At 39.0% G+C, this 11,833-nt stretch overlaps 2 protein-coding genes across 2 annotated transcripts; one reads left to right on the top strand and one right to left on the bottom strand.

The window, feature by feature from the left end:
• Positions 1 to 11: 11 nt before the first annotated feature.
• On the bottom strand, positions 12 to 8,011 carry LOC140936464 (protein odr-4 homolog). The gene is made up of 13 exons (XM_073385940.1): positions 7,875 to 8,011; positions 6,838 to 6,892; positions 6,618 to 6,685; positions 5,487 to 5,686; positions 5,129 to 5,165; positions 4,129 to 4,269; positions 3,591 to 3,752; positions 2,763 to 2,879; positions 2,446 to 2,539; positions 1,915 to 2,018; positions 1,214 to 1,292; positions 845 to 952; positions 12 to 122 (listed from the first exon to the last, which is right to left on the bottom strand). Exons 1-13 carry the CDS (start codon positions 7,968 to 7,970, stop codon positions 49 to 51), a joined length of 1,335 nt encoding a protein of 444 aa, XP_073242041.1. The 5' UTR covers positions 7,971 to 8,011; the 3' UTR covers positions 12 to 48.
• Positions 8,012 to 8,091: 80 nt separating this feature from the next.
• LOC140936463 (large ribosomal subunit protein eL28-like) lies at positions 8,092 to 11,202 on the top strand. The gene is made up of 5 exons (XM_073385939.1): positions 8,092 to 8,134; positions 9,162 to 9,247; positions 9,865 to 9,924; positions 10,614 to 10,677; positions 10,945 to 11,202. Exons 2-5 carry the CDS (start codon positions 9,167 to 9,169, stop codon positions 11,151 to 11,153), a joined length of 414 nt encoding a protein of 137 aa, XP_073242040.1. The 5' UTR covers positions 8,092 to 8,134; positions 9,162 to 9,166; the 3' UTR covers positions 11,154 to 11,202.
• The last annotated feature ends 631 nt before the right edge of the window (positions 11,203 to 11,833 follow it).

Genomic DNA, 11,833 nt, shown 5'->3' with positions numbered 1-11,833 from the left:
ACACAACCAAATTTGTTTCAAATAATTTAATTTAATTTATTTCTTTTTCTATCCCGCCTGATCTCCCCAAAGGAAAGTTATCCCGGCGGCGACAACCGCAACAACCACTCCGACTATAGCACCTGTGAAGTATAAAACAAGCCGGGTTGATTACCTTTCAAGAATTACTGGGAAAGTTGCATGTTAGTCATCGTCTTAGAGCGACCTCTTGCAACTAATAAGTGTCACAGCGCATTAAACTAGATATCCAGTCTATTTTCCTTTCACTCTCCTTTCCCGCCAAAGTTGCCGTGTTCACAAGATCGCATCCGCCACTGATGAAAATCGTAACTTGCTCTGATTGGCTGACAGTTGTCAAGGGAAATCTATAAATAACCCGCCGGAAAACCTGGCAGGGTGTGGCTCAGGCCTTAAATGGGAGATGGTGACCGCGGGGGAAAGGGTCGAGATTGAAGGAAAAGAAAAGGTCATGTGGTAAAACCAGAGAGAGGATGCTTTGATCGTTTAGTAAACACTCCCATTCATACTGTAAGAAAATATATGGAGATGCATGTGGAAAGTAGGGCTTACACAAGGAGCTAAAAAAAGTGGAAAAAAATATGGGATGTTTTGGCCGCAGAAGGAAGTAAAATATACTTGCATTAGAAGTATCGATTGAAACACGATTTGGATCTGGATACGAGGTGAACCTTCCTTTACAGATGCGTCTTGCGTGTATCACCCTAAAGAACACCACGAACGATCTACGAACTTGACTTAACACGAGTTATCATCATCTCCTCTGTAGATTCTATGTATAATAGAGAAAAGATTCCGCTACGTACAAGGAAATTTTTTGGCTCACCTATTACACGTTTTCCTATGCCTTGTTGAATTTGTTCGTCTTCTTCCGCTTCGTCTTCGTTGCCGTTAGTTTCCATCTCCTCAACTAAATTCTTAACAGTTTGAACATCTGCAAAGATGACGCAGTCATTAAATCAACTCTTTTGGTGGCTGCATATCATACCTTTACGCGGGGGATTGTCCTAAAATTATGATTAGAACAGGAAAGTCAAGGGCAGATTTTCCAGGAAGCCTGGCTCCGGTTGTCCAGTTGTTGAATAACGCTATCTACCGAACAATAAGTATTAGTAAAATCCAACTAATTTCGCCCCGCCGCCAGAGCGCCTCGGAGGGCTTGTACATAGGCTATACATGTTTGTCTACACATTACCTGGAAATTCTTCTTTGCATTCAAAGTCTTCTTCTTTTGGTGTAACGTCTAACAACTCGGCCATTCTTTCTCGGGATTCCTGAAGAGCAAGAGCCATGTTAAAAAGTTAGTTTGGTTTTTGGTATCGAAAAAACGACCGCTTATGTTCACCAAGCGCTAAAAAAAGAATAGGGGTGTTGAGAATTTCCGTTAAAAGGAGGCTATACTTGCTTCATCTTCTCCACTTCTAGTTTACATTAAACGCGCGGGCATTTCCATCCCTTAGCCGGCTTGTCTCCTCCACAGCGCCCGCCTACGCATATCACTCGTGAGTGACTTTGGAAGTGGTGAAAGTCATATCAGGGAGCTTAAGTATGCAAAGACGAGTCTGAGCGACGCAATTCCACCGAAAGGAGACTTTTTGCATTTTTGGGCCGTGGTTTTGAGCAAATTTTCGAGCAAATCGTCTCCATTACAGTAAAGGCACTTAGCAATACAAATTGGGGACCCTCAAGGCAAGAAGAGACTTGCTTCGCTCACGACCAAGAAAAGGCGAGACAAAAATGAGGCTGGGGTCAATTTAATAAAATTTTTACAAGTGTAATTTACAAGTTTAGTTATTGTTTTAGAGTCTGAAAATAATAGCCACACTTGTTAATTACACTTGTAAAAGTTTTATAAAATTGAACCCTGGTTATGACAATGCAGTCCCTAATTTATACCTTCACAGTTTCGTCCTTAAATACGTAGTCGCATACTGTAATGGTTCCCATGCCAAAAGGAGCAAATACTCGTTGAGGACAGGTCCACGTCGATGAGGGGGTACCTTTAAGAAAAGCGATGACTGTTACTAGGTTCTATCCTTGTCTATTTCCAAGACCACTATTTTGTGCAGCTTATACTTGTTTTCTGGGTCACAAGATTAGAGAAAAGAAGCCGTTCTTTAAATAGCCAAACTTAAGGTCTGCAAAAAGCTTTATAAGGTTAGTCTGTGAATACAGCCGTCTCTCGTCGCTCCGAGCCTCCACCTTTATTCAACCTTTATTCAAAAATCTGTAGTCCTGCAGAGGGGTTACCATCACGCAAAACGCCTAGGGACGTTTTGCATCAGTATGGAATGTTTGATCAGAGACATCTCTCCCACAAAACGCCCCTAGCAGCGGGGGCAAAGAGAAACGGCTTAATTCACAGGCTATATAAGACTAGACGGCATTTGATTGAGTAAAAAGTTACACGTGGTGTTAAGAATTTACCTTCACTTGTGGCCTCCTCCTGACTGTCCATGATGTCTTCACATAGAACTTCACAACGTGACAGAAAACTGCGAATTGCATCGTACTTCAGAGCCTAAAATATTTATACCTAATTAATATTCATTAGACTTCGTGCATAGTATACAAGCATGTGTTGATTATTTATGCCTTGATTCCATGTCCGCATAAAAGGCGCTTGGGTTAAAATTTGCCTTATTCATAAAGTCTAGACAGGCAGAAACGCTACGGCATAAATTTATCAAAGAATATAGCTTCATTGTTGTAGCCTCTACCATTATACATGATCTACGAGGTACCTGGATCGCCTCCTTTACGGTAGCCTTCTGATGCACATAAGCTCGACAACACATATTTCCACTCATAGAAAGCGATGCCACTACGTGGGTCTCCTCCTTTTTAGGAGAGTCATTGAGCTAGGGAAAAAAAGGAAAATAGTTATCAATCATTGATTAACTGCCTGTTTCAGCTAGAGTCCAACCTCCGTTAAGCGATACCCTTGGGGAATGGCCAGTTGGTCACTAGTGACGCAGGTTGACCGTTAAATACAAGTTTGACTGGTCAGGTGTTATATAATCACTTACCCACCAATCTTACTTCTTACACCTCCTTCAGTGATGGCAGCCAAAGAAAGGAGTGAGAGGTCTGGGAACTTAACTGCCTTGAAATTCCAAGTTGTTCGTATTTGAAATCTGGCTAACCTTACACTAGAGGAGATTTTCCCAGATTCATGATTTCCAGTTTTATTACATTTAGATTTTGGGTATTTGGGTTATTGGGGGTCTACACATATTAGTTCATCCTGTAGACAGTATTACTTCAAATACAAAGAACTTACATACCTTAGTGACACCTTAGTTTGTACATTCAAAATTTCCAGACACGCAAACAAACTGGGTCGTTTTTACTTCAAAATCACGCATGTGTGTGCACACGGTAAAACTAATCCAGTACAAAACTGTTGTAGAGTGACTCATCACTCTCTACTCCTCTAGTGTTAACATAGCCATTCCATCATGCTTGTATTCAAATCACAGTCTAAGGCTGCTAAAACCCCAGTCCATAAGAACTACTACTGTGCACTACGACCAAATGTTTTCATCAGTAATATAGCATATCCATATTACCTCTTCAGTGAATACGTCAATCTTAAATGTCTGTGTGGAAGTAGCACGACTTGACTTCCCTGATTTTTCTCCTGGAACAAGAAGCTGATTGCCATTGATCAGTTCCCCATTCACTGTGCACAGGGCATTAGATATGCTCCGTAACAAACTGCTGATGCTTCCCTGGCATTAAAACAAAAAACAAAACAAAAAGCAGAAGTTATCTTTAACAAAACAGTTAATTGGTCACTGGTCTTACTAATGGTAGTCAGTTAAATGGGCTTGTAAGGACAAGCTACTGATGGGAAGGGGAAATTCCTGGCTCAGTTTGCCTCTTTCTTAACACTTGCCCCATTATTTGCCCTTTTTTCACTGTAAGGTGCCTGGTCCCAGGCTAAGTGCTTGGTAAATTGACATTTTAGTTGTTACTTCACGTGTAAGGGTGCTCTTTTAGTTTAGTCTTTTGGCTCTTATATAATGACCAGTTGGTAGAACTGCCTACATTATTGTACGTTTATAGCTCCTATTTTTGTTTCGAGTTAAACACAACGGAACTTACCATTACTTGACTCTGAAGACCAGATTTCTCAAGTTTCCTTTTAATAATGAAGTTCTTATTGCATAATGACAAGGATGTTTCTAGTTTCAGCCACTTTGGTGCAAAGGTCTGATACTTGACTTCAGCTGGGTTCAGATTCGCCTGCAAAAGAAGGGTTGTCAACCATTAAAAAAATATTACTGAAAGCCAATAAAGTAATGTAAAGTTGTAGTTTAGCTATGCAGACTATACTTCTAGTGGTGGATCTATTATGTTTAGGGGAGGGGTCTAGGGAAACAGGCCCCCATTTTATTCTAGGCCTAACCAAGGCCCACAAGGCCCATTGAAGGTCTTACAAAGTGCAGACATCTGCCCCGCTTCCTCTCCACCACCGCCCCAACTTACTGAAGGCCAGGATTTAATTGCCACCGGCTACTACAGTGTCTCAGTCTAGACTGAGGATGCAAAGTTTGAAGTTCCACTGTTAAGTTTTCCAATAACTAATGTATCAAGAAATGATTTTCCAACCGTCAGTAGCTGCAATGACATTATTTTTTAATTTGCTTTAAACAGTTACCTTAAAATTGAGACTGTATGGATATTTCCCATAACAATTGGAGTTACATAATTATTTTGCATTATATTACATTACATTGCATAAAATCCCATTACATTACATTACAATAGTTACATGACATTTTAATACACTAAGGGTGGATTTCCATTGTCGCGTATTTTTTCCGTGTGAACGTGTGTAAAATTTGCGTGCGTAAATGAAATATAGGCAAAGTATGAAAGGCAACGCGTGCATGTAAGAGTTAAGCAAGCTTCAACTTTTACGATTATGCATGACCTTCCAGACATTGCCTCTATTTTCTTTAGGCACATAAATTTTACGCGTCTAAGCACGTAAAAATTATGCGACAGTGGGAATCCACCTTAACACTAAAAGTAACGATACACACTTTTCAATATTAATAATCTGTTGATGGATGGAAGCACTCCTTTAGGTACCACTCACCCTTTGATCAGATGTGTCAATTGTCCTGCAAGTGATTCTAAAATGAAAACATCCAGGAACTTTTTGATTACCAGGGAGCTACTTTTTAATTCAAATTTAGTATCAGATATATTTACTACAAGTAATATGGGCCATGGAATTAATATTTATTAAAGAAATTTTAAATATTAACACTATCTTTCTTAGCTCTATTAAGACGGTGTTTTATTAACTAATAATAATGAAAAACAAACATGAAAGTAAAAAAAAATTGTTAAATAATATTAGTTGAAGGGATACTGTTTTTGTAACTATGCATTCATGGCAAACAGTTCAATAAACCAATAAGGTATTTTTTTAGTTTAAAATCAGGAGATACTTTTTGGTTGCTGAACAAATTTGAAGTAAGATTCTGCTGTAACTGAGGTCATCAAAGTATGATGCAGGTTTGTGGTAAACAGCCTTGGTGACAGAGTACAGCAACTGACGAAGCTTTGCCTGTGATTTTGTGAGCATGTCTGAAGGACCAAATGCAAAAACACCAATCACATCTAGGCCTCCTGTCAACATTCTGGAAACCTTTCAAAGCAAAAAGAAAAAGGCTGCATTGAACATGACTGAAAGAATAATAATTCAAACACATTTGAGGGGGGGGGGGGGGGGGTAAGGGCTTATTTGAGAGGGGGCTTATTTAATTTAGCAAAGACGATGTATCAGTTCTCCATAAAGAACTCAAATACAAGGTGGAAAAGATCAAGGACAAGAAATTGGAGGTCATGCAGCTGGGGATCAAAAACAATTTATCCAGACTTCTGTAGGTGAATAAACTATCCCAGATCAGCCCACTTAAAGTTTTACAGACGTGACTGATTAATACAGTCTATCGTTCATCAGTGAAGAATAATTAAGGGGAGGGGGGCTTAAAAGAGACGGGGAGGGTTTATTAACTTTCTTCCCCTGAAAAGAAGGGACTTATTAGAGAGAGGGGGCTTATTTGAGAGGGCCGCTTAATAGAGGATTTAAGGTAGCATAGTTAAAACTGAGATCTTTTTTTCGTGTGTACTTGTAAAATAATTAATGTCATATATTAAGCCACTTTGATGACAAGAGAGTTTTTTTCAAAAATGATCACGTAACTATTTATAATACTGTTGTCCTTCCTTATAACACAAAATCTAGGATAAAGAGCTGTTACGGTGTAGGTCAGACTGAAAAAAAAAGTGCTCACTCTCCAGGATCTTAGTCTCCCATGCAGACGTTCTTTAGGGCTTTGTCAAGCATTCCTGCTGCATGAAGGGCAGGATTGCCTGAGGAGCCAAAAGAACGTTTGTGTGGGAGGCTACCAGGATCATTGTTTATCAATGATTTCTCAGAAACACAGTTACCATATTGAAAATACCGTGGTGTCTCTAATTGTAGAATATACTTACGTTCTAGTAAGTACACACTTTAAAGTGATGTTATTATAAAACTGATGATGAACAATAATAAAACCATTGCTGGAAAATACCTGCCGAGCATGTTCGTTAATCCAGTTGTTTTCAATTTCTTCTAAGGTGGATGGTGTACTCTCTGCATCTGGAATGCCATTCTGATTTTTAGTATCAAACATAATTTACAAACTAACTATAACTTCAAATTTTCAGTCTATCCTTTCCCTAATGAAACATGTTTTATCTATTAGAATTCAAGGATACTATTTTAGGGGCATGTGCCAGTAGCTACAATACCTGACTGCTCTGGTGTTCTGGCTAAATGAATGATATAGTCTCGCTGTGGGGAAATCTGAAGATAAAAAGAAACACCAAATATCATTTTTAATTTTGTATAATCCAGAGCATTTGCTCAGTGTCAAAAATTCATTTGAATTTTTGACACTGGCAGAAGAAAACTATTGCAGTTAAAATTACTGCATGTTGCATGTCAAAATAAAATTCAGGTTAAAATGGTTTCAACCTAGGTTGATTTCCATTTTGATTTTCCAATACATTATCATGGAGGGCAAGGAGACAATGGCAATTTGGGACCAACGTAAGCTGCAGCCATTTTAAACTGAATTTTATTTTTGACCTACAACATTTTAATGTTTTAACTGTTTTAAACAGTTGTACATCCTTTTGGCCTATGGAATGCTCCATTTTTTTCCTGAACCAGTATCCGGTCACCTTGTTCCATGGTCAGATTGTTCCAAGCCAGATTGTTCCACTTAATAGTCATATCATTCCACAATATAGTCAGAAATTTTCACGAGTCTTCAAGCCACGAACAGAAACAAGGGTGCTACTCATGTATATACCTCACTTTTTAAGCCATAAGCCAAAAAATGCATACTTCACATCGAGTTTTACACTAAAACTGTGGAATGATCTGACCATAAAATGGAACGATCTGACCATGCAGACCATGGAATGAAGTGACCGTTAAACCCTGATCCCCCCCCCCCCACCCGCCCCCTACACCCACCTTCCTTTGGTGTCTTTGTAGTAAATTGCTGAGGATACTCATCCGTTGAGGGGGGATAGGAATAAAAATGGAACATCCTTAAACAGGAGAATATCATTGGGGTCATAAGAACTTCATGTACAAAGCTATTAAGACAAGGTGAGGGGGACATTATTTTGGAGGATGGTAAGCGTATACGAGTTAATACCTTAATATATTTTCACAAGAAAGTAAAAGCGTGATTTCTTTGCCCTTTTCAGTACTCCTATGGTCTCCTATACAGTCACGAAACTGATGACTGTAGTGACACTAAAAATGAGCTAACCTGTCCAATAACTAATCCTATTTGACACTTGTACGAGCCATAAAGAGAGGAAATATGATCTCCAACTCGTTCTTCAATTATGATCGTTCGTCCCATTCTCTTGGTTCAAAAGTTATCATATCCACAATTCACAGATTTCATGATTTTGTGTCGGCCATATTGGTTTTCAATGAGCCGCGAGGACCTGGGCCTGAAAGACCCCCTGCATTGCTCAACACATGCGCTCTCTCTTTCTCTCTCTCGTGGTCGCCATTTTGCTGGTAAGCGAGTGTCTTCGCGTAAATTTTCGCCCTTTTTTCTGCTATTTTCGCGTTTACGATACTTTATTTTCAAATTAACATGTATCCCAGAACGTTTTGTTGGGTTTTTTTCGAAAGCTAAACGAATATCTGCTGCTTTTTGGAAGAATTCGTGGGTTTTTCTGTAACCCAGTTATTTAATGCACGTGTGATCTGTTGTGTCGAAAAAATTTGTGCCACGAATGACGATCCATAAAGCAACTGCTGTTTCCTGTAGAAGAAAACTGCATAATGTATCCCATCTTTGTCCGTCAGAATAAACCGAGCAACGACCGGATTAGAATCCCATAAGAAACGATTTTACATAAGAAATCTCGGGTGAAAAGTGAGAAAATTTTAACCGCTCGCCAGTATGGTTAAATCAATCAATCTGGGTACAATAACTAAACATTTAAAAAGTTGCATTTGTCGCTCTAACTAACTGTTAACTAGTCTTATTTTTTACACTTCCTCTGATTGTCAATGAATTCCAAAAACAATAGCCCCCAATTATGCACCGATCAATTCGAAACTTCAACACTCCCCACGGCGCTGTGCGACAAATGCAGAATGCAGACTGGCAGGTAGACGGAGTAAACATTGTCGTAGAATGCTCTAACAGGGTCCCTATCCGTACACTAGACTTTCAAAATGACGTAAACTGTAGGGATAGGGACTCTGTTAAAGCATTTCACATCAAGGTTTTCCTTGTTTACCTGTCGGTCTGCTAGTCTGCAGTCTGCATTTGTTGCATGCCGCCCCACGGGCATACCCTGTGGTTTGGCCGTTAGTTGTGCCTGGAAGTAGGAAATTTCACATGAAAATGGTCTTTTAAATTGTCCATAAATGCAGTCTATACATACTATAGGGTATATGCTACTGGTTGCTGTTATCAGCAGATTTCCCGATTGGAATATGATTAGTGTAGTTCAATTAAGGATGTGATGGCATACAATTGCAAAACTAGTTAATCTTCAACTATTTTCACGGAATATTATATTTTTCACAGGAAAAATGTCGGCTGACCTACAGTGGATGATTTTGAGGAATAACTCCTGCTTCCTTCTGAGGAATCAAGGAACAACTTTTACCAAGGTTAGTTAACCCGTGTTTATTTTGTCAGAGTATTGCCTTCTCTGATGACCCAGAGCTCTTGGAATGATAGGGCAGCACATCTCGTTACTTGTAGTTGCTTTTTGTAACCCAAGATGTCTACTCGGCAAGTAAGAGTCCATGATAGTGAGGTATAAGAAGAATATCCATGGATAACATGTGCGTTGATCAAGTCAGAATGCTGAAATATGATATTTGATGTCTGCGGTCATGAGAGTAAAAAATTTAATGAGAACAAAGAAAGTGCAAAAAGCATCTTTAAGTCAACACCTGATAACAAGTAAAGTCAGACTGTAATATTTATCACTATTTAAGAGAGTTGGTAATTTTTGCCTGGTATTGAGCTGCTATCCATATTATTGAGATCTTTGTAACGACCAGGTGTCTTCTAGGTGGGAGTTGACTGTACTAGTTGGCTGGGGCAAAATCTTGTCTCTCATTTAATCTAATTTTGTTATTTTTACCTTCCCTTTGTAGGGGAAAAATTTTTTTGTTACCTTGTTGCCTTGTTGATTCATGTTGTAATGTTACTGACACTACACTTTAGTAGATGTCCAGCAGGAGTAGTATAACATGACAAAATTTTACATCTCTTTCAGGAACCTCTGAACCTTGCTGGAAGGCATTCATTTAAACACAGTGGATTGGTGAACAAGAAGGTATAAAGGATTGTTGTATCAGTTTAGTCATTAGGGACCTTAAGCATCGACAATGAAACGGAGGATGACGCCGCTTTGCAACGAAGGCAGACTAGACCAAGAGTTTCGTTTTCGGCAGGGAAAATGAAACAACATGGGAAACAATTAAATTTTAGTACAAAAAAAATGAACATTTATCCTACAGTACAAACTAAAATGCATGATTAAACATAGACAGTCAAGGAACGACAAGCATCTAATCTCACGGCAGGTTCGGAAGATAGCGGAGGAAAGCTTACTTGTCTTTAATTTCTGGCCAGCTGTTGTGCCACCTCTCAAGTTTTCAAACAAACTGAACCTGAAAAATAAATTCAAGGATTTCTACTGGTTCTGAATGACAAGGTGGAAAAAGAGTGATTTACTCGCGCAAAAAGTATATTTTTATACTTATGTTTTAGTGACAATGGCAAACCTCCCCGAATTTCGTTGTCAACGAAGGTTGGACGACGTTTTGACAACCTGATGCATGCCGAAAAGGTTAGTGTGCGAAAATTACACTTACGGTTGGCGTCGTCGTCCCATTTCGTTGTCAGTGCTTAAGGTCCCTATTGTTTATTCCAGTTATTTTGAGTATTGGCGCTAAGGTTCCTAAATATTTTGATGACTTGTTCTGCTATTTATTTATTTCTACGTTTCTGTCCTGTCTACAGGCAATTGGAGTTACAGCCGATCCCAATGGCAAGGGTGTAGTCCTCACCACAAAAAAGACAAAGTGTAAGTTTTTCATGTATAAAACTACAGTGCAAGTAAAGCAAGTGAAGCTCTCTTCTTCTGTAGCACACTGTGAATTGAAATTGTGGTACTAGGTTTGAATTCTGAGCGCTATGCTTAAGCTTTTTAGTCCTTCATAAGTAAACATCTTCAAGTTTCGTTAAAGTTGAACACATTTATGTGTCACTGGTATATGCAGGGCTTGAAGCTTAATAATCAGAAGCACACAGTGGTTGTTAATAATAGTTTGATTTCATTGTTATCTTGCAGTTGCAAACAAGCCACCCAAGAATCTTACTAAGGTGACCCTTGCTAGTGACTCCCGTCGCACTGTCAAGACCATCAAGAACCTGTGTGGTAAGAACTTCTACCGACAAGATTTGGAAGATGCAGCAGTCAGAAGGGCATGTGCTATCCTCCGCAGCCAGAGGACCACCACTGGTGTTCAGAAGAAGAGAACACGCAGAAAGCGCAACTAAATCTGCACCTTGATATTTCTTGCTGACAAATAAAACTGAGGACAGCAAATTTGTTGCTGTGTTGTGTCATTGCTTTGTTACTATGGTAGTATGGGGAGGAGGATTACATTTAATAGACCAATTTCATTATATTAAAATATTTGTACTTGGCTTGTGGCTTGGGGAAATAAAACAAAGAAATATATTATTCATAATTTGCTGAGCCTCAAGATGATTTCTTTTGTTTTATTCCCCTATGCCTTGGTGTCACGTCTGTATTTTGATATGTTGAAATTGTTTTTGGCCTTGTACAGAGCTCCAAATAACTTTTTGTTACTTGAACGGAGATAAGTCAGACAAAAAATGTTGTTGGACTCAGTCAAGGACGCACTATGGGTCTCTTATGAGAATTCTGCAGGGTAGACACGGAACTCGTAAAGACAACTGATTACGTCCAGATATTCCGAACAACAATGCTATTTCATTGGTATGACAATTCACATAATTCATGTCCAACCTCGGTTAAGAAATTTGCCAGTTTTAGTGGGACATTTGGTGAGATTTCCTTGCAGTCCCATGAATTTATTATGCATGCAGAACTTCTTACTATTTCCCACGAATTATTGAAACATGTTTGCATAATAAAATTAATGTATGGGCTGTACGGAAATCTTACCAAAATGGATAGTTAGTGAGAAACA

The sequence above is a fragment of the Porites lutea genome, chromosome 5 (assembly GCF_958299795.1).
Source record: "Porites lutea chromosome 5, jaPorLute2.1, whole genome shotgun sequence".
Lineage (NCBI taxonomy): Eukaryota > Metazoa > Cnidaria > Anthozoa > Scleractinia > Poritidae > Porites > Porites lutea.
This window is presented reverse-complemented; position numbering and strand designations above follow the sequence as displayed.

Bases quoted from the DNA above. Each gene is read 5' to 3' on its own strand.
- LOC140936463 (XM_073385939.1), top strand. From the start codon at position 9,167: ATGTCGGCTGACCTACAGTGGATGATTTTGAGGAATAACTCCTGCTTC. The intron at 9,925-10,613 runs GTATAAAGGATT...TCCTGTCTACAG, and splicing joins GTGGATTGGTGAACAAGAAG to GCAATTGGAGTTACAGCCGA. The intron at 10,678-10,944 runs GTAAGTTTTTCA...GTTATCTTGCAG, and splicing joins CACCACAAAAAAGACAAAGT to TTGCAAACAAGCCACCCAAG.
- LOC140936464 (XM_073385940.1), bottom strand. From the start codon at position 7,970: ATGGGACGAACGATCATAATTGAAGAACGAGTTGGAGATCATATTTCC. The intron at 5,166-5,486 runs GTATCTCCTGAT...TTTTCATTTTAG, and splicing joins ATTTGTTCAGCAACCAAAAA to AATCACTTGCAGGACAATTG. The intron at 2,540-2,762 runs GTACCTCGTAGA...TAAATATTTTAG, and splicing joins CCGTAAAGGAGGCGATCCAG to GCTCTGAAGTACGATGCAAT.